The sequence below is a fragment of the Oculina patagonica genome, chromosome 13 (genome assembly GCF_052425735.1).
Source record: "Oculina patagonica isolate OP01 chromosome 13, crgOcupat, whole genome shotgun sequence".
Lineage (NCBI taxonomy): Eukaryota > Metazoa > Cnidaria > Anthozoa > Scleractinia > Oculinidae > Oculina > Oculina patagonica.
The window spans coordinates 30,068,099-30,090,803 of NC_135770.1; the positions used below are offsets into that span (position 1 = coordinate 30,068,099).

The following is a 22,705-nucleotide window of genomic DNA, read 5'->3' on the forward strand; positions in this document are numbered from 1 at the left end:
AAACGGAATTTTTGTCAGAATCGTTTATCAAGAATAAGCATCTTCCAAAGCTAACTCCTGAGCAAAGCTATAGCTGTGAGCAAACATTAAAGGTAGGAGAATGCTTTTACTTTTCAACCCTTTCAAAAGAGCAAAACGCCAGGGAACGATGGTCCCACAGCAGAAGTTTACTTTGTATCATGGCCACTCGTTAGCACTGATTAATTGATTGTTTCAATTATGTGCTCGTTTTCTCGTCTCCTCATCTTCATGTGCTCATCTCCTCATTTTCTCTCTTTTCTGCTCCTGCTCCTCCTTCTACGTCTCCTGCTGCTGCTCCTCGTCCATCTACTTTTCCTTACCCATCTTCTTCCTCCTTCTCAATCACATCCCATTTCTCGTTTATATTCTCCTCTGCTTCGCCACCTCATCTTTCTCTTCTCCTTCACTTTCTCTTCCTTTCATCTCTTCTCCTTCCCCTTTTTATCATCCTACTTTTTCTGTTCCTCCTACTCCTGAATCCTCTTGCTGCTGCCCCTCGTCCTCCCACTGCTCCTTGTCCATGTCCTTTCCTCTTTCCTTCTTCTTTTCCTACTACCTCTCCTCCTCCCCCTGTTCTTACTACTTCTCTTCCTCCTTATAGCTGGGAATTTTCCGCCAATGTCCATGCTTTCAACAGGGAGCGTTTTGCTCGAAAAATTCGCTTGAAGCGGGGGGAGGGGGAGTTGGAAAGGGAGGGGAGGAGGGAGAAAATCGTAATCAGCAAACCAAGTTAACGAATGCCATCTTTCTAGAGTTCCATTGGGTCGTGTCGTTTATGGGTCACATTTGGGTCATTGGTCCATGCTTCCACACCTTTTAAATAACATGTAATCTGCGAGTCATCAACTGGGCACGGGGTTTCGGGTGTTTTAATGAGCTGACCAAAACAAACAAACAATGAATACCACTAATATACTCAGATGAAGGCAGTTTTTAAAGTGGAGTATACATGTGATACTTTACATTTCAATATTTGGACATGTTATCGACAAGAAGTTAAAATCCTCCTTTGCCTTATTTAAATCTCCCTTACTTACCCTTAAAAAACAAGAATGTATGTTTATTAGATGACATGTTCAATGTGACGTTTTGCTATGACTGCAAGTCAGCGCAAACAATCTTACTTATATTTTTATTTCGCGATTAAAACAATTTCAAGAAATTTATGTCACTAAAATAAGAAAGCGGCTAAGTGGCTTATTAAATAAAGAAAATGTTAAACAAATTCTGCAGATTTGTGAAAATAAAGTGTTGAAAAAAATTGTGTAATAAAATAAATGCGCATCGTTGTACAGAATGTATACAGTTTATGTCCCAATGCTAGTTGTCTTTCAAACTATCTGATAATTGCCAACATACACGCATACAACAGGTTCATTCCCTTCTATAATAAACATTCCTAGCATCACGAATAATACATATTTAACATGCAAGTCTAGGTACAGTCAAACCTCTGCTAATGGTTACCTCCTCCCGTTTAGTCCTGGTCCCAGCCACACACATGTACTAACACTACGTTTTCAACATACCATAAGTGGGCACCTTTTCTAAATGGACACTTTTCTGGTCATTAGGGCGTCCATTTACGGGAGAAACTTTAACAAAACTTTTTCGATCGTTTTTTTTTTTTTTTCAATCCAATGTTTTGCTCACATTACATGAACATTCAATGGTGCTATCGGTATTATCCTTTCTGTCTTAAAATCAACATAACCATTCTCCTTTGCGGTTCCCATTTACTCCTTGTCACACTACAGTGTAGTTGGGAGAATTTGATAATGTCTGTATCCCGCCCTGATGTTAACATACAAGTTCTTCTTGCTGGTCTCCATGCATTTTATATCATTCTAGTCGGGCGACTTTGGGTAAACCCTGACGTTAACATACAAAATAATTTATCTTGACTGGTCTCCATACATTCCTTATCATGCTAAAATTAGAAGAAAATGTGTCCAACACATTTTTTACGTTGAGGCGATCATTTCCTGAGAGGCTTCACAAAAGGGTAAACATTTGTGAAAAGCCAGGCATGAATACAACAGAAACATACACACACTGTATTAACACACAGTGACAGAATTATTGCTTGTCGTCCACGGGAAAATAAAATGCACAGAAAAAATTCTATGTAGCTTGTGGTGCTGACTAATTAAATAATAACCCTGTCACATGCACTTTGTTAAGAAATCTTGAAAATTAATAGTAAACTTTGCCAATACTAGCTGCATTTGTACAAGCGTTACAATGTACATTTTTGTCAACTGCACATTGAATACATCATAAAGTTAAGTACATATTTGGCAAAACCAAACAGTGAGTTATGTAAAATGTTTCTTTAAACTGAAGTCTGCCTGTAGTTTGATGTGTCCAGTACTTGTTTTCCACACATTGCACAGATACCTGAAATAGATAAGGTACATCCAAGTTAAAAGCCTAGAAAGTCAGAAAGAGGCATGTTATTTGACAGTGATGTGTTTCATACATCTACATTATGTACCACTACCCAATGACAAAGTTTTTGATTGATCAATGATAATTTTTGGACAACCTTCCCACGCAATTGATTCCTTAAATATTATGTGCCAGGGTAGATTAACACAAGTTGTATGACAACTAGTTTCAACTATGTCATGTCATAGGAGGCAGTGTGGCCGAGTGGTTAGAGCGTCGGACTTGTAATCCGAAGGTTGCAGGTTCAAGTCCCGTTCTGATCACTAGCTGGGTTGTTTTCGGTAGTCCCGAGTTCAACTCCTCGGCTGCGTTTGTAAATAGCCAACTGGTCTGCCTCCTGTCAGTTGGGGTTTTTAACCATGTTATGTTCATTTACAATATTTGTTTCACATTGGCCCTGAAAAGCCCCATTGGGGGAGTGGTCAATTAAATATATTATTATTATTATTATTATGTTACTTTTCATATTTTACCCAGGAAAGACCTTGCAGGACACCAAGACACCCCAAAGGTTGATTTACATGTTCAAATGTTCTGCTAATGTAAAAGATAATTCCAGAACTATAATCACCCATGCATCAGATGGCATTAGCCCATTCATGGAATAAAAAATGACTGTCAACAAATAAACAACAACAACAAAAATTTCAATTAAGTAAAGACAGAAAAGATACAAACCTTTCTTGTATGCACAGCCTGTTGAAGCAAAAACAGGGAGATACACCTGTACAGTCATGAATTTCTTCATTGTTGTTTGACAAGTTATTGGCATTGAATATTATTAACACTGGGTCCTAAGGGCCAAGTTTGAAATAAATGCCGGCGGTGTTAACTGAGAAAATATGGTACATGTACTGTGTTGAAGGGGGATTCAATGGTACTTACATAGTTATTACATGGATTATGTTGATTAGATGCATGTACATAGAGTTAATGAAATATTTTGGCTTGTGGCACAGTGGCCAATCTGATTCTGAGCAAGAGAAGTGCACCAAACAGATGAACATTGATTACAGTGTAACTGCACAGGACTCTTGATATGCACAAACAAAAATTACATTTACCTTATCTAAATATTAGCGAACTGTACTGGGTTTCAAGAAGGTACACATGAACTTTCAGTCAACAGAAGAACACTTTTCTGTGTAAATGGTGATTGTACATACCTTGGCAGTAGTGTGAATGGGCCTGGTGAACAGTCTGCTTGCAGATTTTGCACTTATTGAAGGTTGAATATGGGTTAAATCTAGACACAACAAAGAACAAGCAAGAAATCCACATTACACTTGGCTTAGTTTACCATACAGTAAACCACTCACTAAGCAAAGTAAAGCAAATCTAAAGCAAATGCTCATTACTATTAACACTCAAGTCAAAACCACTCTCAATCTCTGATACCAAACCTGTCAGTTACCAAACTCATTGGTGTTTGGCTTTGCAAATCAAATGTTTTAGAAAAAAATTTCCATATAGCCCCATACTTATTATGTATAATATTATGTTGTGGTTCAATTTTATATTTGGTTTAAAATTATTTTTTCAAACCAGTTTGATTTTTATTTTTGATTGTCTTACATTCATTAAACAAATAATTAAGTGTGGGGTTATCAACCCCACACTTAATATATTATTATAACAGAGCATAACCCACTGACCGTCTATTAAGTTATCATGCACAGGTGCCATCTATTGGTCAATAGAGTCAGCTCTTGATGTGCATTTATTTATTACAATTTATGGCTAAGGCTAAGAAAAACAAAGGCCAAAGGATGAACTACAAACGAGTCAAGACCCCATATTAAAGCAGATCACCTAAGGTACTAAGATAAAAATACAAAAAAGAAAGTGAAATTATAATAGTAATAAATAAGTAAAAAACTTTGTAACTAATGCTTTAAAAGAGTTCACACTTGTTGCCTCACGAATGAAAAGCGGAAGCGAATTCCATGTTCCCACTACTCTATGAAAATAAGAATATTTAAAGGTCAAATGCAACGAAATTGGAAATTTTATCTTTTGTCCGCAAACCTGTCGTTTATGAAGGTACTAATGATAATAAACTCTCAGAAATGGTTTTTGTACGAATTGTGGCGCTTAGGAGATGAAAATCCGACGATTTCCGAAGACTTCACGAAAACGAACCAAAAATGGCCGCGCGTGGAATGGAATCGAATAGAGGTATTTGTGACGTCAGGTTTGGCGAGCAAGTTTTCACGTGTTTTGAGCGATCCTTGCAAAACCTTGGGTTTGTTCGATGGATTTCCAGAGTTTCTGGAACAGCCGTTAGTTGAAACCGATGAAGACTTTGATTCAAGCCTTCGAAAAGTCTAAATACAGCCATATCAGTTCGAACTAACGGCATTTGGCAAGGAATAAATCGATTTCTCGAGTGATTAATTCCGACTCTGCGAGTGAACAAGATGGCGTTTAAATCCGGCAACATCTACATGCACCAACAACGAAGGAATATGGCCAGATATATTGGTGAGCCTAATAAATATAATGGAAACGGCTTTCAAAGAATTTGAAATAAATAAATAGTTGAATCTTAAGTTGAAGTATTGTCTTGCTTTTGTTCAAAAGGATTGCAATGTAGAATTATTTGTACACTGTTTGTAGCATTGCCCGAGCTGAAGAATCAATAAAACCTTTAGAAGCTTTAAACTCATTCCCCTTAGCCAAATAATTTATTTTCAAAGATTGAAATTAAATACCGTGACTGTGTGGCCTTTTAGCTTCAATCAGAATTATGCCTGGTATTAATATTGTTCTTTATTTGCCGAATTATTAACCTTGGTGATTATTTTATCCTTTAACTAATTCATCTATGTAATCTGGCCCTTATATTTTTCAGTTGATTTTACTGATAATTCTCTGAAAAGGGAATTGTCTTAAGTAGATGGGGTGTAGGTCGAAGATAACAATTTCAACAGTAATTTATGGCAACTTGCATATTTTCTTAAAACCCAGGTTATAAGATCTAACTTGTGTGCTGACACAGGACCTGACACTGGGACATGTAGCAGGGAAAAATTTACACACCTAGTTTTGTGTTTCAATGTCCTTGCTTACACATCCTTGTATGTACAATCATGAGATTTTGTCAATGCTGAATTATTATAAAATATGCTAGGAAGCAGGGATGGCGCAGTGGTGAGAGTCCTTGCCTCCCACCAATTGGCCCCAGTTCGATTCCATGATTTGGCATCATATGTGGGTAGAGTTTGTTGTTCGTTCTCGGCCTTGCTCTGAGGGTTCTTCTCTGGGTTCTCCAGTTTTTTCCCTCCACAAAAATCAACACGTCCAAATTCCATTTCAATTAGGAATACACTGCCCCACAAGCTTCTAGCTTTAATCCTCTCCATGTCTAAATAAAGGTTTATTTATTTATTTATTTATTTTTATATAAAGTTGTTCATGCAATTTGTCATTTTATGTCAGCTTCTTTGTTTTGTACATTTATTGGTACTACTAACGGGTAATATGTTCTTTTGTTATGGTTGGATGGGGTCGGACATCAATGCATAGCCCCTTTGTCAACAATACATCCATCTTTGGACATGGTAAACATGTACAAACAACACAGATCCAAATCAAGCAATCACAGCCCACAAGCATGACCTTCTGATTTTGTGCGCTCATTTGCATGAAACCAACACCAGTATCGGTCACTTAAAACAGCACATTTTAAGACGATGTCGAAAGAGAATGTTAAAAAATGGATGCAGACAGCCTAGTACCCAGGCGTTCCCTTCCCGCTTCTCGATTTGGCGCGAAATTTCGTGACGTCACCGAATGACACTGAGCGGGAACGCCTAGTGAATAATGGCAAATCCAAGATGGCGGCCCCTGACATCAAACTCAGACAAATTTGGCTAATTACTCTGACTGGACGGAGTCACAAGACTATTGCTCGCATATTTACAAGCGTGTAGGACCGTTTCATTTTACGGATTCTTCGTTCAATTATTTTGCTATTGTTTTCATTGCACAACAGCTGGTTCAAGACAAGCGGACAAGGCAAGGCGACCAATCGTCAAATACGCTGTAAAAATCAGCGAATTTGCTCTCTTTTCTTTAAAAGTACCTAATGAACAAACATGATCGGGTTTTGTGGCAAAAAGCAGTCTCATCTAGGCGCTTCTTGATACGTTCCTTTTCTAACTTTCGCATCCGAGTAAAGGATGATATGCTGGTGATATGCAAATGTTTGATTTCCCTGTCAGGTCAGTGCCATAACTAGTACTGAAATATATTTGATCGTTTCGAGCTTTCATCCATCAAAGTGCTGGCATTACATCAAAAAAGCATGATTCAATAGCTGATCTTGTGTTGCATGAGCTACAGCGTGTACATGATTACAAAAATTTTATTGGTGTATTTTAATGTTTATGTTTATTCACAGTGATCCAAAGTTGTTATAAAATGTCGTGAACTAGATCCTTTAGCTTTCCCAGGCTTGTTTCTGCTTCTTCTAGGTCCTCTTGTTGTTTTTAGGGTTGTGGTTTTTTATGGTCCTGCATATATATTTTTCAGAGATACCAGTAATTTGAGCACCACTTCCACTTGGGTTCTTTTGTTTGCTTTAAACTCTTCAGTGAACTGATACTGGGATCAGTTGGCTTAGAAAGCATTAAATAAAAAGAAACAGTGCAAATTGACTATATGTATGTTTGTTTATCTTTTTAACATAACATAACATAAACTTTAAATTTAAGCTTGAATTTCAGAGTAGCTTGACAAGCTAACATTTCAGAGAACAAAATTATTACAACAACAAAATTTGTCCGAGTTTGTTCACAACCGTCAAATGTCAACAATGCCAATCAATCTGCACATTTAACTTACAAATTCCGGTGAAAAAGATCTCCGGTGAACCTAGCAAACTCTTCGTTTCTAAATGGGGAGTAGAAAATAATACTGAACAATATTATTTATATAATGGCATTATAACAATTTTATTGTTATGAGACAGCAAATGGTATTTTAGCTTGCGTGTATACATATCCTATTTCTTTTGTTTTCCCTGGAGGAAATAGTTCATGGCTGCATGCAGGCTAATGAAATATGTACTTACAGAGTCTATTGGGGTTACCAGAGGAAGTTTGGGAGAATTTCATAGTTAATTTTAGTTCTCTCATGGTTGCATCAGACTGACAAATCATGTCTCATTTTCTACTAGTTTTTTGAAATAAAACCAAGAAGTCATACCTATTTTTTACCTGACCTTTTGAAGCATGCAGGTTCAAAAATAAACATAAGTAGCCATTGGTCATTGAAAATGTAAAACCTTGAGCTTATAAACCTTGTGGAGCTCTTCAGATCAACCTTCATAATTAAGCAGGTGAAATGAGATACCAACAGATCAAAAATTATGATGCAAGAAAAAATCTTCACCCATTCCTCTACAGTTTATTAACTTCAAAATGGTGTGAAGCCTGGATCTTGCGGGGATGTGTGCTTCAGTTTGTCAGCTAACAACCAATCTTTCTTTATTCCATTAGGCTCCTTGTGGAGAAAAGGGTGTCGAGCTAAGAACCAATGCAATATTTTTTTTATTTTTTTACATTTTAAGATTTTGTATTTTAATATATTTGACAAGTCACTTCTCTTATCTCAATATATTCTCTCATCATTGACATGGCACAATTGAACTCAGTGACTCCACTTGTTTTGCTGCCAATTACTTTAGCTCTTTTCCCTGCAAAATGTTTCAGGTAAACTTTTAAATAAATATTTACATTCCCCCACCCCCATTTTATCCTGGTTTCCTCAATGAGCCGTTTTTGGCATTATAACTTATATATACTACCAAAACGATGAGCAAATCCCTGAGTATATCTGCTCTTAGGATTAACCTTGGGACTGTTCTTGCAATGTTGAGCAGGCTTTATCATGTAATATGTAAACAATAAACACAAGTCAAATGCATGTACAGACTTTCATTTAATTTCAGATTATAAGATAACCACATGATTTGGAAATTCATGTTCTACCTCAAAATTCTCTTGAATGAACTTCCCCATAAATCATTTGCCACACAGTTTAGGGATTGAACGTACACATAATTTTTGAGTAAAGTGAACTCGAATAAATAGGGTAAGCCTGTTGCTTTCCTGTTGTTATAAATCTTTAAGCTTGTGTGGTATCTTGAAAAACTATCAGAAGAAAATTATGCCATGAAAACATCCATTTTTATCGGCTATATTTACAATATAAAGCATTTTAAGCACTGGTGGTAACCTTACCAATGTCGGAGGAATATTTACCGAGTCATATCATATGATCACTTGTACGTGTAACCCTCTTCGAAGCAACCATAACATGTCTGTTTAAATTCGGAAAATCTATGGCACAAGTAGGTAGTGTTTATACCTTGACTTAGAACAGGAATTGTATAAACAATTCATACCATTTTCTTACGTTCAAAAGTGGTAACCAACACAAAGATTTTCGCCATTCGGCCGCTTGAACAGTCTCGGGTCTTCACTTTCCGAACTAAATTCTCGTCAAAGAACACAAGATAATCCATCCCTGTTCAACGTATCTTTAGACCGATGATAGAACTTCTCATAAATGCTTTTCATTTCCAAATGCTTGCTGTCAGAGCCCCAAAATGTCAAATTGAAAACGGGGGTAGAAAACGTGAAATTCGGGGGTAGATTTGCCATTATTCACTAGGCGTTCTCCGGCCGGCACGCCAACCCGTTCCCAGGCCCTTACGTGGACCTCGCGCTCGCCCGAGATAGGAGGAGAACGCCTAGGGACTAGGCTGGGATGCAGAGAGATGGCTATGCAAGTTCACTGAATGCATGTGTAAGAAGCTGATAACAGTTTCTAGTACTTTCCAGCCTATTACTATGATGGGTCAGTACTAATTATTTGTCAGTTAATGCTGCAATTATTTTATCAAACAAATGTACCATCATTGCCGAACAAGTTGTGGTCATTTTTAGTTTGTCACTGGTAACCATAGCAACAGTAAAATCTGTCAAAAATTACCCTTAATTTTCACTTTAAGTGCTTATAGCTCAAAAACGAGCTAAATGATAAGCAGCTAGATGACAATCAAACTAAGTGCAGTGATTTTCCAAGACCCCCAAAGGAGACATTATAGCCTCTGCATGCACTGCTTGTAATTTATCACCTTATCTCAGACCAAGGGATGAATACAAACAGTTAGGTGCTTCAAAAAACTATTTCCAAGTTTACAAAGAAATTGATAATCTTAAAAATACCCAATTTCAGAATGGCTAAAAACAATACTCTTTCGCCTCGAGGAAAGGGGGGGGGGGGTACTCTTTATATTTTTGAGTAGGGGTGTGCTGCTGGGACTCTGTAACCGTACCCTATCCCAGACCATTTTCAGCTTATTTTGCAGTACCCTATCATAGTGTGCTAGACTATACACTGAAAATCCCTACCCTACCCCAAACTATTGTATCACTATTCCATCTTAAACTCATCTGCTTGAAAAACACACAGCAGCACACATGCATTTTCCTATCAAGCTCATATATGGGAGTATTAGGCTTGCTTACAAGTCGAGCTCACAGAGCGCAAAGCCCGAGAGCTCGAGAGCGGAGCGCAAGAGCTCCGCACCGGGTTCGCACCAGGGTCTACTACAGACCACCAAACCGGAAACGAGAAGCGAACAACTTTTGGAAAATCTATGGGAGTACGGGAGTACCCCCAGCAAGTGGGGAGGGGGTCTTGGGCACCAAAAATACCCATATAGATTTTGAAAGGGAGTATGCCTAAAGCTGTTACTGAGGAATTTGTAAAAGGTCAACAGATTTGGGGCAGACAAAATTATGAAGAGTTAATTTCAGAAATAAATTGTCATGACACACCTACAATCTGGTTGTAGATTCTCCTAAGCCAGTAGTTCATGACAAAAGTGCTAGACAAAAAAAGTTAGCTGATCTGGTCGGGTTTATGCCTTAGATTTCTCATAAATAGCTTGAACTAAAACTAAATTACCATTCAGTTGCACATACCAATTTATTGGCCACAAGGAAGCCTGTTTTTCAGCTTATAATGAGTGCTATGCAATGCAACAGTCATTGTACTGGACTGAAATGGGGTTAATGCAGATCTGAACAACAAATGAATCAGGTAAATTGGCCTTTACAAGTGAACAAACTCATCATATACATGTAGTTTACATGAAAAATATAAACCTTTTCTTGGGCACCAACAATGTTCAGTCGGGGGTATTTTCGTTGTTATATTTAGCATTCATAATAATTTCAAACATAAACAAACATTGAAACGAGTGTTTCATTGTACACAATACTGTAAATTAAAAGCATTATTTTCCTTCAATGACTGCATGTATGATTTAGCTTTTTAGACGATCGAAGCAATATAGGGAATATCTTTTTTAAGTTAAAAGAAACATAAACATAAAAGATTTGTTTGTAACTTAGTAAATTCATGCAAAAGTTCCTTCCTGTAATAAAAATATATATTTTTAATACCAGCCTCGCGATTCACAATATTTCACGCAAACAGTAAAGTTATAGTTTTGGTAGAAGTTTATGACGCGACTAGGGTCAGGTTAAGAAAGTAGTGTGTGAATCTAAGTTCAATATAATACAAGAAAGTACAACTTTGGGGTTCCCAGACAATGGGTTAAGTTTATTAGCGACTTTACCTTCGAATTCTGCATTTCGTCGCAAACGATTTCGCATTAGTCCTGGATTAACGGCTTTCTTTCCAAGTTGGTAATAAGAGGAGAAGCGCCAGGTCTCATTCGACGTTTCTAGGGCTGGAACTCGGACCAAAGTGCAAGATTCTGCTGGAAGCTTTCTGAGAAAAACATGTCGGATGATACTGTATTTGCTGAGCAAAGCCAGCGTGCATTTGGCATAAACATCCTCTCTTTTTCGTCGATCTCAACCATTCCTTGCATCGTTCCTCATCTTTAAGAAAATATTTCGAATGTTCATCCGGCTTTATCGTGATTTTAAATGCCAAAAGATGCAGCAGACCTGGCAGAGACAACAGCACTTTGCTGCATCTTCGCTCGTCGAAGCTCGCCACATGTGACGTCACAAAATCCATTTCCGACAATTTTCCGAAGCTTTTCTGAACCGTTCCGTTTGTGAAACGAAGATAAAGGGCTGTCTTTAACGTCGAATATCTCAGCGACGTTTTAACCAAATCGTTTAAAACTTCAGATTATGATTATTCACAGTATTTTCTTTCATTTAAAGTCAAAATGAGTCTTAAATAAAATTTGATCAAATTTCGTTGCATTTGACCTTTAAGGACGTTCGTTCTTGCATATCTCATCTGCATGCTCAGTTAGTCTCTACATTTTATCAAACAAAACCTTATAAATCAATTGTAGAGAATTTCTGTGTTTAATAGATCGGTCCATGGGTTTTGCTAAAACAATGAGAAGGCTTGCTCTCGGTTTCTATCAACTATAACAGTTGACTTGGGGCTGCACCCCATGCCAACTATCAGCCGATAGAAACCTCAAGCTCGACATCTAATTGTTAAATATATAAAAGCCTTGCTCAGGGTTTTACTGACACTCAATCGTTCAATATACATGTTTATTTTTTTCTTTGTTCGTGAGCGGGCGGTATTCTACAAATCCTGCGATCTGATTGGTTCCGGGAGCGGGCGGTATTCTCCAATCCGGCCCGCTCACAGCGGGCGGTATCCGTTGCGAGATGAATCGTCGAGTGTGTTTTCCGCGCGAAATCATTTTGCAGCGTTGTACGAACGAACTCATGAAAGATTTGCTCTGCAAAACCGAAATAGCTGTTAACCAATCGTTGTAAATGTGAAAGGACAAAATAGAAGTGGAATTAAAGGCCTCGAAGTTCTTCCAAAGGCGAGTATTCATTTCTTTATCGACAAAGTCGAGTTCTAGTTTCGCAGTTTGTGGTTGTTTGTACATTTCGCAATCCTTTTAACGCCATTGCGGTAAGCTGCACCGGTTTTTATAACTTATTTTAACTTTAATTTTAAGTAACAACTGCCTTTAATCGGCCACTTTTTTGCCAAAACAAAACACTAGTTGACATCATTCAAGAAAATGAGATTCTTTGATTAAAAACAGTCAAAATAATTCTCGCAATATTGTGCCGTATGTCTGAACTACGCATTTCATTCAGTTTCACTTTCGCACTGTTTTTCGCAAAAGAAATTCTGCTGGGAATCAGCGCAAAGTTTATTAATTCGTTAAATACAAGTGTGTATAGCTATACCGAAACTGTCTTTCAGTTGGATATGTATTTTGAAGTCAGAGAAATTAACATCCAACGAACAGGGTTCCTCAGTTTCAAAACATTCATCAGGGAAGCCGAATCGATAAGCGTATAAAAGTGTTATGTTTTGTCAATAATAATGCTTTGGCTCGATTTAACATTTATGTTATATTTACTACTTCAATTTCTTTTATATAATTATTGAACCTCTTCAATGTGAGTACGGTTCATTTAAGCGAAGCGATTTTATTCCGAATTAAATAATAAACAGCATTTTACTAATTACAATCTTGCTAATCCGTCGTTTGACTCAACATGAAATGACGCGCGAATACAAAGATTTTGTGACACAATCTTTCTAGATTTTTTTAAGTGTTATTGCCAGAGAAAACCGGGCAGGAGCAAAACATCGGGGTCGGCCGTTTACCGTCATCTTTTTACATTATAAAAGCTATCTGATAAGATTAGCAACGGTGGCATTTGCAGCAGTAGAGGTTCTTTTTTCTTCGAGATAACACTATTCCGTAATTTTGGGCCCTCCAACGGCCTAAAATATCCGAAATTTTGGGCAACTTTGGGTGAGCCTACAACACACTTTGTATGAGTCCTCAGACTTCTAATATTTTTTATATGACATTTATTCCCTTATAAGTTGACTGGGATATGTAAATCCTTCTAAGCTTTAAAACTAATTTTTTTACGAGGGGTTAAAAATTGTCATTGAATCGTTAATGAGCTTGACCCAAATTTGAGTAATTTTCAGTCGACTGTTTCACAAAAGTGCGGCAGTTTATTTGGAAAATAAAACCATCCCTCGATAGTCTTTTGTGCTGTTATCAAAATGCAGATCAGTTAAAATTGGTATCTAGAAGTAAATCGGAGTTAGCGGCGTCTAAAACTGCCATAACAATTTTCAGTTTAGCAATATTTCCCGCCAAATTTTCTAACATACTATGTTTCGACTTTCTCTGATTGCAGTCCATTATTAACTTAATGGACCTAAAAGCAGTTTCGTTGTCTTCGCGAGAGAACATGGAAACAGTTATATCATTAACAACATGTGTAAACATTTCAAATCTCTAAAGAAATACCCGATAACTTCTTACACATGTACCAAAATTTCCCGCGAAAGTTTTGTTTTTTATTCCCCGTCACGCTTTATGGTAAAACCGGACTGTATCCTCAGTACGCTGGTCTTTTGATCATCGCCAAAAAGCAAATTGAATCAAATAATGCAAATTCAATCGAGAATTACCTTAAATTAATTAAGTAGACTTTGCAGACATATTGTTTACACACTTGTCTCCCCTTACTTCTGAAATGCGTGACGTGTCACGAATTGTAAGGTCAGACGACAGGTGTAAAGCTTTGTTTCGATCTCGACGTTGAATCATGAACTGTTCTTTCGGGTCAGAAGATTCGCCGTGTAGTTTAGGTGGGCTCGGTCCAGTTATTCTTCCATTACTGGCTTGCAAGCGAGATATGACTTTTCATCTTGTAAGTCTTGGAATCAGCGGTAAACGTGGTCGAGGAAAAACTGAGGTCAGCGAATCACAGTTAATTTTAAACCGCGCTGGTCTGCCGGGTGCTTTAAACAATGAGGAAATGGAGGCCATGACAATCTGTCCCAAGCATAGGCGAGACCTCACTACCGATTGGTCGGGCCGGAAAGGCGAACTTTGCTGCTATCCAACACACGAGGGCACGAGGAAGCGAATAAAACTCCCTAGACGCGTAAACGCTGTTATGTCAGCCGAAATCTCTGCTTTATTCAATGTTGTGGTTCCTATCGGCGCAGGTTAGTATACCGCTTTTATTTCTTTAGCAGTTCCTCTTTAATTTTACATACCCACGATTTACATCGAAAGGTTGAAAATTGGCGCCCATACGCAAGTACTTTGCAGGCTAGTGTAGTTTTTCTGCTTTTCAGCTTCCCAGCTAATATTTGTAATCAAAAAGGCGGTTATTTCTAGGGCCAAACCGCGAGTAATGGCAATAAAGATATATGTACCTTTCTTGAATCAACTTGCCGACTGCAACACTACAAAGACCGTAAAAAAAGTGAGCCTGACAACGTCGAGGGCGCAGAAAAGGTCAGCGGTATTCCCAATTTGCAATACGTGTTTTTTTGTCTTGTGATTGGAGTGACTGTTAATGTCAAGTGGGTGTGTAGCCTGCGGATAAATACTTTTTACAGCTCTGAACGTACAGAGTGAGGAAGAAAGTATAGGCTAGGGTACAGTGAGCAAAAGTTCACATTCGTTGTTCATGATTTCTTTTTAGGATCCTGGTGAGCATTCTACATTAATGCAGTGCGAGGAACTGGAATCTACTGACTTTGACGATGTGACTGAAGATGACCAAATACAGATAGAAGAATCAGACGAGACTGTGACACTATCGTCACTAGACTCTGAGAACTCTGAACCCGAGGAAGAGGTTAGTATATGGTGCGACGAAAAGGAACTCCAAAACGAGAGACGACAAGCACTCAATGATGCTCTAGGAAACCTGACCAATGGACGATTTAGCCCTATACGTTCTACATTATACGCTTCATGGGATGACATTTCCTCGACCCAGCAAAAGTACTATATGCGCAAGGCGCGGGAAGCCGTAACAGCCTCACTGTCGGTCATTAGCCCAGGACAGGAAAAAGAACTTTGGAATTCCATTCGAAGTGAATCGATAATTGAAAGAGAAGATGGTGATTCATCCAAACGTAAGCGCTTCGACACAAGTACTGGGCTTATTGATGTCTTGATTAAAGCGCATGATCAAGCAGGGTCCTGGCAATCTCTTTTCGCAAATGATTTTAGCCGCGCAGAATTACAGACACTAATTCCCGGGTTAACTAAATGGAGAATTGACCAGGCCCGTCTGCATGCTAATGAAGTAGGAAAAGGACAAATTGTTCCCGAAAAGCCTATCTTCCGAACAAGAATCGATCCCGTGAAAGTTGATCATTTTATAAATTACATTTCACGACCAGACCTACTTCAAGATGTTGCATTTGGGACAAAAACGCTAAAGCTAGACTCTGGGGAACGTATTGTCATCCCGGCTGTTATACGAACATTGATTCCCTCCCGAATTATCCATCAGTACACAAGCTATTGCAAAGAGCAATAATTTGAGCCAGCTAGCGAGCGTTCTTTGTTTCGAATGCTTGAAATTTGCTCAGCATCAATGCAGAAGTCCCTTCATGGACTCGATAACATCACCGCCGAAGGAACTGAAGCATTCGACAATCTACTATCAACTATTGAAACGTTAATGGAGAACGGCGCAGACGAGCACTGGGCCCAAAAGAAGGGGCAGGCGATGAAAGAGGCTAAAAAGTATTTCAAGACGGATTTCGAGGCGCACGTGGGTAGGCACTGTTTATGCTCTTAGTGATCCTACCAATCTTGACTTTCGTGTAGAATGTCAGCACCCTCACGACACCGGTTGTGATAGGTGCGAATCTCTCGATATGGTGTTAGAAGAAATCACAAAGAAACTAGAGGAGGTGGACATCACCGAGGATCAGAAGGCCAGGATGAAGTTTGAGAACAAGGCGTACATTCCAGCAGTTCATGCATGGAAGGCACATTTGATTCGCTCCGTTAATCAAGAGGAAGCTAAGCAGGACGCCCTTGGCCAACTTAACGAAGAAACGTGCTTGATAATCATAGACTGGGCAATGAAATATCTCGCCCAGCATTACCGGGAAAGGATGTCTGAGTTTTTTGGCAAGCGCGGCAGGAGCTGGCATGTAAGTGCAGTCATAACCCACTTGCATGCTGATGGGAGATACGAAGTTGAGTGCTTTGTGCATCTCATCAACACGTGCAATCAAGACAGCTTTGCCGTGATGACAGTCATTGAGCATGTGCTTCACACCATCAAGCTTGAGTACCCTTCAATCAACAAGGCTTTCCTGCGATCAGACAACGCGGGTTGTTACCATAACGGGCCCTTGATCCTCAGTCTTCCATACATTGGAGAAAGGACAGGTGTAACACCACTGCGCTACGACTTTTCAGATCCTCAGGGTGGGAAGGACATATGCGATCGGAAAACTGCGCCCATGAAAGCGCACATTCGGAGGTGGGTGAATGAGAAGCACGACGTGACAACGGCAGATGACATGAAACAGGCACTGGAATCCCACGGCGGCCTGAAGGGTTGCAGGGCAGCTGTTGTGGAAGTTGATACCACCAAGGCGGCTGGCACGGATAACAAAATACCCGGTATAAGCCTTATTAACAACTTCTCCTTTGAGAAAAGTGGAATCCGCACTTGGAAGGCCTACAATGTTGGACCTGGGCGCTTTCTTTCGTATAGTGAACTGATTATCGAGAAACAAGGACACACTGGGCTGAAAGTAATCCAGTAGTTCGGTCCCAGAACGAAAGAGCGGGGTACTGTCTTAGAAAACACCAAGCCTGATAGTGAAATCTTCTCGTGCGGTGAGACTGGATGCGTCCTCACTTTTAAGACAGAGGCAGAAGCTGATGCGCACATGGATTCAGGAAAGCATGTCAGAAAGTTAGAATCGGAGTCCTTGTATGATTCTATCAGAAAAAAGTGGGCTGAGAAGGTAACTGGTGTGAGCGTACCTATCTCTGAACAAGAAGCAAGTTCCGCACATTACGACAGACCCTCCTCTTCAACCGTTAAAACAGGCGAACAGAAGGATGGGCCCTAAAAACCACCAAAAAGCCACAACGAATGACGGATCACGTAAAGAACTATTTGCAAAAAAAGTTTAACACAGGAGCAAGAAGCGGATTAAAGGCGGATCCAGTACAGGTATCCCATGAAATGAAGTTCCTCAAGGACGATAATGGACATCTTTTGTTTACTCCAGAAGAGTGGAGAACAGCTCCTCAGATAAACAGTTTCTTCTCAAGGCTATCAGCATTACAACGACAAAGTCAAACGGGAAAGAGCGGGTTAGAAGACACCAACGAAGAAATTCCAGAGGAAGACTTAGAGGCGCTGGAATCTGAAATTGCCCTCGAGGATTTGCGGCAAGCAGTACTTCATGACATGGTTGTACCAAATCACCCCATTCAAGTAGGGGAGAGAAACATTTGCGAGCTTACAAGAGCAAAGAAACTTAACACGCTGAAAGTGGCTGAGCTAAGGGAAATATGCCAAAGCCTACAAGTAGCAGTTGATGGGTCACTAGCAAGGAAAAAATCATTCATCGAGCCACTGGAAACGTATGTGAAATCATGCACATGTTTCCAAACCTGAACAAGCCGTAGTTCACGCGCACGCTTTCTGAAGCGCGGTAGGCTTAGGCTTTTTGGTCTAGTAACGCATTTGACGGTATCTTTATTGCACGTCAAAGAAAGAAGTTTCAAATGACACTTATGCTGGATTTCCACTGAAAGCCCATGCAGTCTGCGTAGCAGGCGTCTGTATAGTTTTTTAGCGGGTTTAAGCGAGTGTGCGATCGCGAGAAGGCCACGCAAGGATAAATAGATTTTTTCCTCCTCAATTTTTCCTCGCGTGGCCTCCTCGCAACTACGGCGCCTGCTAAGCAGGCTAAAGCCCTTGAGGCTATATAACCACATTTATGACGTCGCTTTACTTCTTTAGGTGTATTTTATGAAAGAAATATAAAATAACCACTGTGTGCTTACATAGCCTGATGTACCGGCATTCAGCAGAGTTTGGGAGAATCCTTTTGAAGCGCTAACGTGAAAACAAACTTTCGTGTTTCTTTGAACGTTAACTAATAACCTAAGTACGTTTGTTATATAATACTTGTTTTCCATTCCGAACCCATTGAGGAGGCTATTTCAAATAACGTGTTTTCTTTATTAATGTCCTATACATACTGCTTTCCGCTCGTCTGCGCAGTGGTTGCACGGGAAGTATACTTTTGAACCAGGAGCTACTGCTTCAGCATAATGTTTTGCAATGTCGAAACACCAGGTGTTTGTTACGGTCATTCAATCTATGATATTACATGTTTTTAGTTTAAATCCATTGTAGCGGATAGATGATCTGTTTGTCGCTGATTTACGGCACCTTTTTTTCCTTTTTTTATTACTTTGTACGGCAAAAGTACAAACAATGAGTATCAGTCATTTAATTAAACGTTGCTATTTAATTTTTTCTTGTGCTCCTTTTGTAAAAAATCCTGCTGAAAATTAAAGAGATATGTCACCAGCTAGGTTTTTTCAATAGCTCTTACGTTTTGTTATTTTCACGGGAACTTAATTTCGCGAAAATGGAACGGGCATAATCGCTGGACTAAAGTTTCGCCATTTGGCCAAAAAATACATTAAAAGCCTTAAAAATACGTTTACGCGGGACTTTGTTTTCGCAAGCCCGCGAAAATAAGTAACAATAAGATACTTAACTTGTTTTGAACAGCGGTTTGGCGGTAAAAAATAGTATGTGGAATACTTTACATTTCTGCTTCAGGCACAAAAAGATCATTCCTCCTTTGCAACATTGCGTGACATTTTAACAACTTTCGCGGGAAAATAGAGCTCAGTATAAAATATCACGTTGACGGTTTTCACTGTTTAACCAAGCTAAATAGCAACAAGACGGTTTAAAATTCCACCCCATAGCCCAGGGAAAAAAGCAATTTACTTTTGAACGCCCCTTTTGTTGAATTATGGGCTGCAATCGTTGTAGTAGGAACAACGTAGTGATAACCTTCAAGAAAAATTTGGCGGGAAATATGTTAATTAAAAATTGAAATGACAGTTTCAGACGCCGCTAACTCCGATTTACTTCTAGATACCAATTTTAACTGATCTGCATTTTGATAACAGCACAAAAGACTATCGAGGGATGGTTTTATTTTCCAAATAGACTGCCGCACTTTTGTAAAACAGTCGACTGAAAATGACTCAAATTTGGGTCAAGCTCATTAACGATTCAATGACAATTTTTAACCCCTCGTAAAAAAAATTAGTTTTAAAGCTTAGAAGGATTTACATATCCCAGTCAACTTATAAGGGAATAAATGTCATATAAAAAATATTAGAAGTCTGAGGACTCATACAAAGTGTGTTGTAGGCTCACCCAAAGTTGCCCAAAATTTCGGATATTTTAGGCCGTTGGAGGGCCCAAAATTACGGAATAGTGTTATCTCGAAGAAAAAAGAACCTCTACTGCTGCAAATGCCACCGTTGCTAATCTTATCAGATAGCTTTTATAATGTAAAAAGATGACGGTAAACGGCCGACCCCGATGTTTTGCTCCTGCCCGGTTTTCTCTGACAATAACACTTAAAGACAAACTGAAAATAGGAAAAAAAATAAAAACGTTATTCACCAGCCTTGGTCGGTCCGTATTGGGAAAAACTGTGCCCTCGGTCTTGGAACCGCCCTCGGCCTGCGGCCTCGGGCGGTATCCAAGACCTCGGGCACAGTTTTTCCCAATACGGACCTCCCGGCTGGTGAATAACCTATATATATGACATTGTTATATGTATACAAGTAGATGTATATGTACTGTTGACCCATACATGTAAATCTAACCAGAGGCCTTCAACCCAGGAAAGCATGTGTAGTTTAACATACCTGTTTTTTTTCTGTGTTAGAAGCTTGTTTTCATTCACTCTCCTTCCTCCACCTTCTAACGATTCGAATGACGAAGAACAGACAGTTGGCATAAAGCTTAACTCAAAACTAATCAAAATATGACATGGATACCGACATGGAACAACATATTGTATAAAAACCCCGATAAACGTACGTTTACTAAAAAATTCAACTATTAAAGATTTGTCATCTAGAAACGTCTAATCGCGTCTTGCGTTCTTTACACTAATTTCGTCTATTACCTGTAGTATTCCGTGCTCCAGATTTCCATGGATCAGGACAAATCACCTTCCCAAGTTTCTTTTGGCCTGCGTCATCAAACAAAAACAGAAGTTGAAGTACAATTCTCTCTTCGAACGATCGATTCACCCGAAGGAAAAAAAAATCAAGGAACAGAATAATTCACGATATACATCTTACATTTATCGCACACCATCGTTTCTGGAAGAAACCGTGATATTTCCTACGTAGCACGCCAAAGAACAACTAACGCAGCAAAACAACTTCTTTCTGTTTGTGGAGCGGATAAGACGTCATGTAAAATCACACAAAAAGTCCCAACGCACCTTCCTCCGTCCCAGGCTTCGCTCCTGGAGTCACTTGGGGTTAACTGCTTAGCGTATAAAGGACTTTTTTTGCTATAGTAAGCGTATAAATTACAAAATATTAACTGACAAGCGTATAAAAGCTTGTGATTTTTAAGCGTATATGGAGAAAAGCCGACCAATAAAAGTTAGAAATTGATAAAAAAAAAATGAAGATTTTTTGAGAATAACAAGATTATTGTGAAATAAAAAAGAAAGAAATGTTTCTTGTCAAGCTTGTAACCCCTTTGGACGGTACGGTTGAATTCCTAACATACCTTGGGTACCTATTTCGTAACTCTGGAATTCATTTGCGAGGCCAGACAGGTATGGATTCCACCCTTGTGGAAGGGCAAATCTGGCTACAGGGTGTTACAAGGTTCCTCAAAAGATGTGTCTCAGATGTACAATTGTAGATTGGCTCAGAAAGAATCACCAATGGACCAGAGGGCACAGTAGCCAGCAAAGACCATGAAATCTTGTGAGCTTATGTTTAACAGCATTAGCCGTCTTCTAAAACTATCAGAATTCATGAGTCCAGATGCTGCAAACGCGATCAACCTACAGTCTCTGTTGACTTTGGTGGTAGAGAACCTTCACGCAACTACGAAGATGAAACACCCAGCGCCAAGTTTGCTAGACTACTTCGGAGAGTTTGGAAAGGGAATGAGAGAATCTATCACTGAAGCGACTAAAAAACTGGTCTGTTAAATACTTCACCCACCGGAGATCCTACTATCCAGTTCCAGAACTCGCAATGGATCTGTCTGCTATTGCGAAATTAACTCCAATCCCAGTAGTGCCCATCAACAAGGTGAACATTGCAAAGATGAGGGAATGGGCAAGTGAACATGGACAGTGTGTTCGACAGCTTACTGTTAGGCAGCAAACAACAAAATTTTCAGCTGGCACATTGCCCATGTCAGCATACGGGCTAGACCTACCACAAGATGGTTAAGGAAGTCACTGCAGGAAGTCACTGAAGGAGAGGAAGAGGAAATTATCGAAGAGTATGAATCTGACTCTGATTCCAGTTTATCTTTGTCTCACTTGTCTGAGGATGATGATGAGGAAAGTGATGCTCTGGTTCCTTCCATCTTGACAACTCGAAATGGAAGACAAATTAGGGCAGTGGTTAGGCTGGATTTGTAAAAAAACAATATTCTTCAAGCTGATTTGATGTACTGTTCAAGAACATTGCAAGCTGGAAAAAGTACGACAGCACTTGGAAACCGCTATAAGACCCTATAACCGTCTGCAGGACTCATAATTATGTCAACTAACTGACTAAACGTTTTTTTTGCTGCTTACTGACTAAGTCGCGTTTTTTTAGCTGTTTACTGACTAAGGAGCATTTTTTTAGCTGCTTACTGACTATAGCTATACCCCATTGCCCGTATAGAGGGGGGTGTAAAGATTTGCAGTATTTCGGTTTTGCGTTATTTTTGGTGCATTTTTGTGGTATTATAGTTTTCTAGACTAAGCAGTTTGTGGTTTGTGGAAATTTTTGGTTAAATTCGATGTGGTATTGCAGTTTTTGTAAGTTTTTCTGTGCAGTTTTGCTGTTATCCTACCTTCTTTACACCCCTCTCCCTATACAAACATCGCAGAACACTCACTCTCTGCCTGTGCCACTTTGTCATGGCCAGTCTCTCTCTTTCACAGATTTTCTACGGAACATGTAGCTAGGACTTGTAACTGAGGTTCATGGCAAGGAAAAATTCCACACGAAAATGGAATGACAGATGTTTCCAGTGAAATGTACCCTCAGTTATGCTATAATTTTATAATAAACCCATGCAACACAAATTTTGCAAGAATTTTCTTAATCCAGTGAAATGTCCCATGGAGATCAACT

The 22,705-nt window shown here is 39.2% G+C and overlaps 1 protein-coding gene and 1 pseudogene across 1 annotated transcript; one reads left to right on the forward strand and one right to left on the reverse strand.

Annotated features, from left to right (window-relative positions):
- Positions 1–1,308: 1,308 nt before the first annotated feature.
- Positions 1,309–20,788, reverse strand: LOC144634832 (cysteine-rich PDZ-binding protein-like). Its single transcript, XM_078493872.1, has 6 exons — positions 20,684–20,788; positions 20,506–20,571; positions 20,243–20,297; positions 3,639–3,718; positions 3,151–3,168; positions 1,309–2,421 (listed from the first exon to the last, which is right to left on the reverse strand). Exons 1-6 carry the CDS (start codon positions 20,697–20,699, stop codon positions 2,357–2,359), a joined length of 300 nt encoding a protein of 99 aa, XP_078349998.1. The 5' UTR covers positions 20,700–20,788; the 3' UTR covers positions 1,309–2,356.
- On the forward strand, positions 14,094–18,087 carry LOC144635556 (uncharacterized; annotated as a pseudogene).
- Positions 20,789–22,705: the final 1,917 nt, after the last annotated feature.

Bases quoted from the DNA above. Each gene is read 5' to 3' on its own strand.
- LOC144634832 (XM_078493872.1), bottom strand. The intron at 20,298-20,505 runs GTAATAGACGAA...TCGAATCGTTAG, and splicing joins TGGAGCACGGAATACTACAG to AAGGTGGAGGAAGGAGAGTG. The intron at 3,719-20,242 runs GTATGTTAAACT...TGTTGTGTCTAG, and splicing joins CTAACACAGAAAAAAAACAG to ATTTAACCCATATTCAACCT.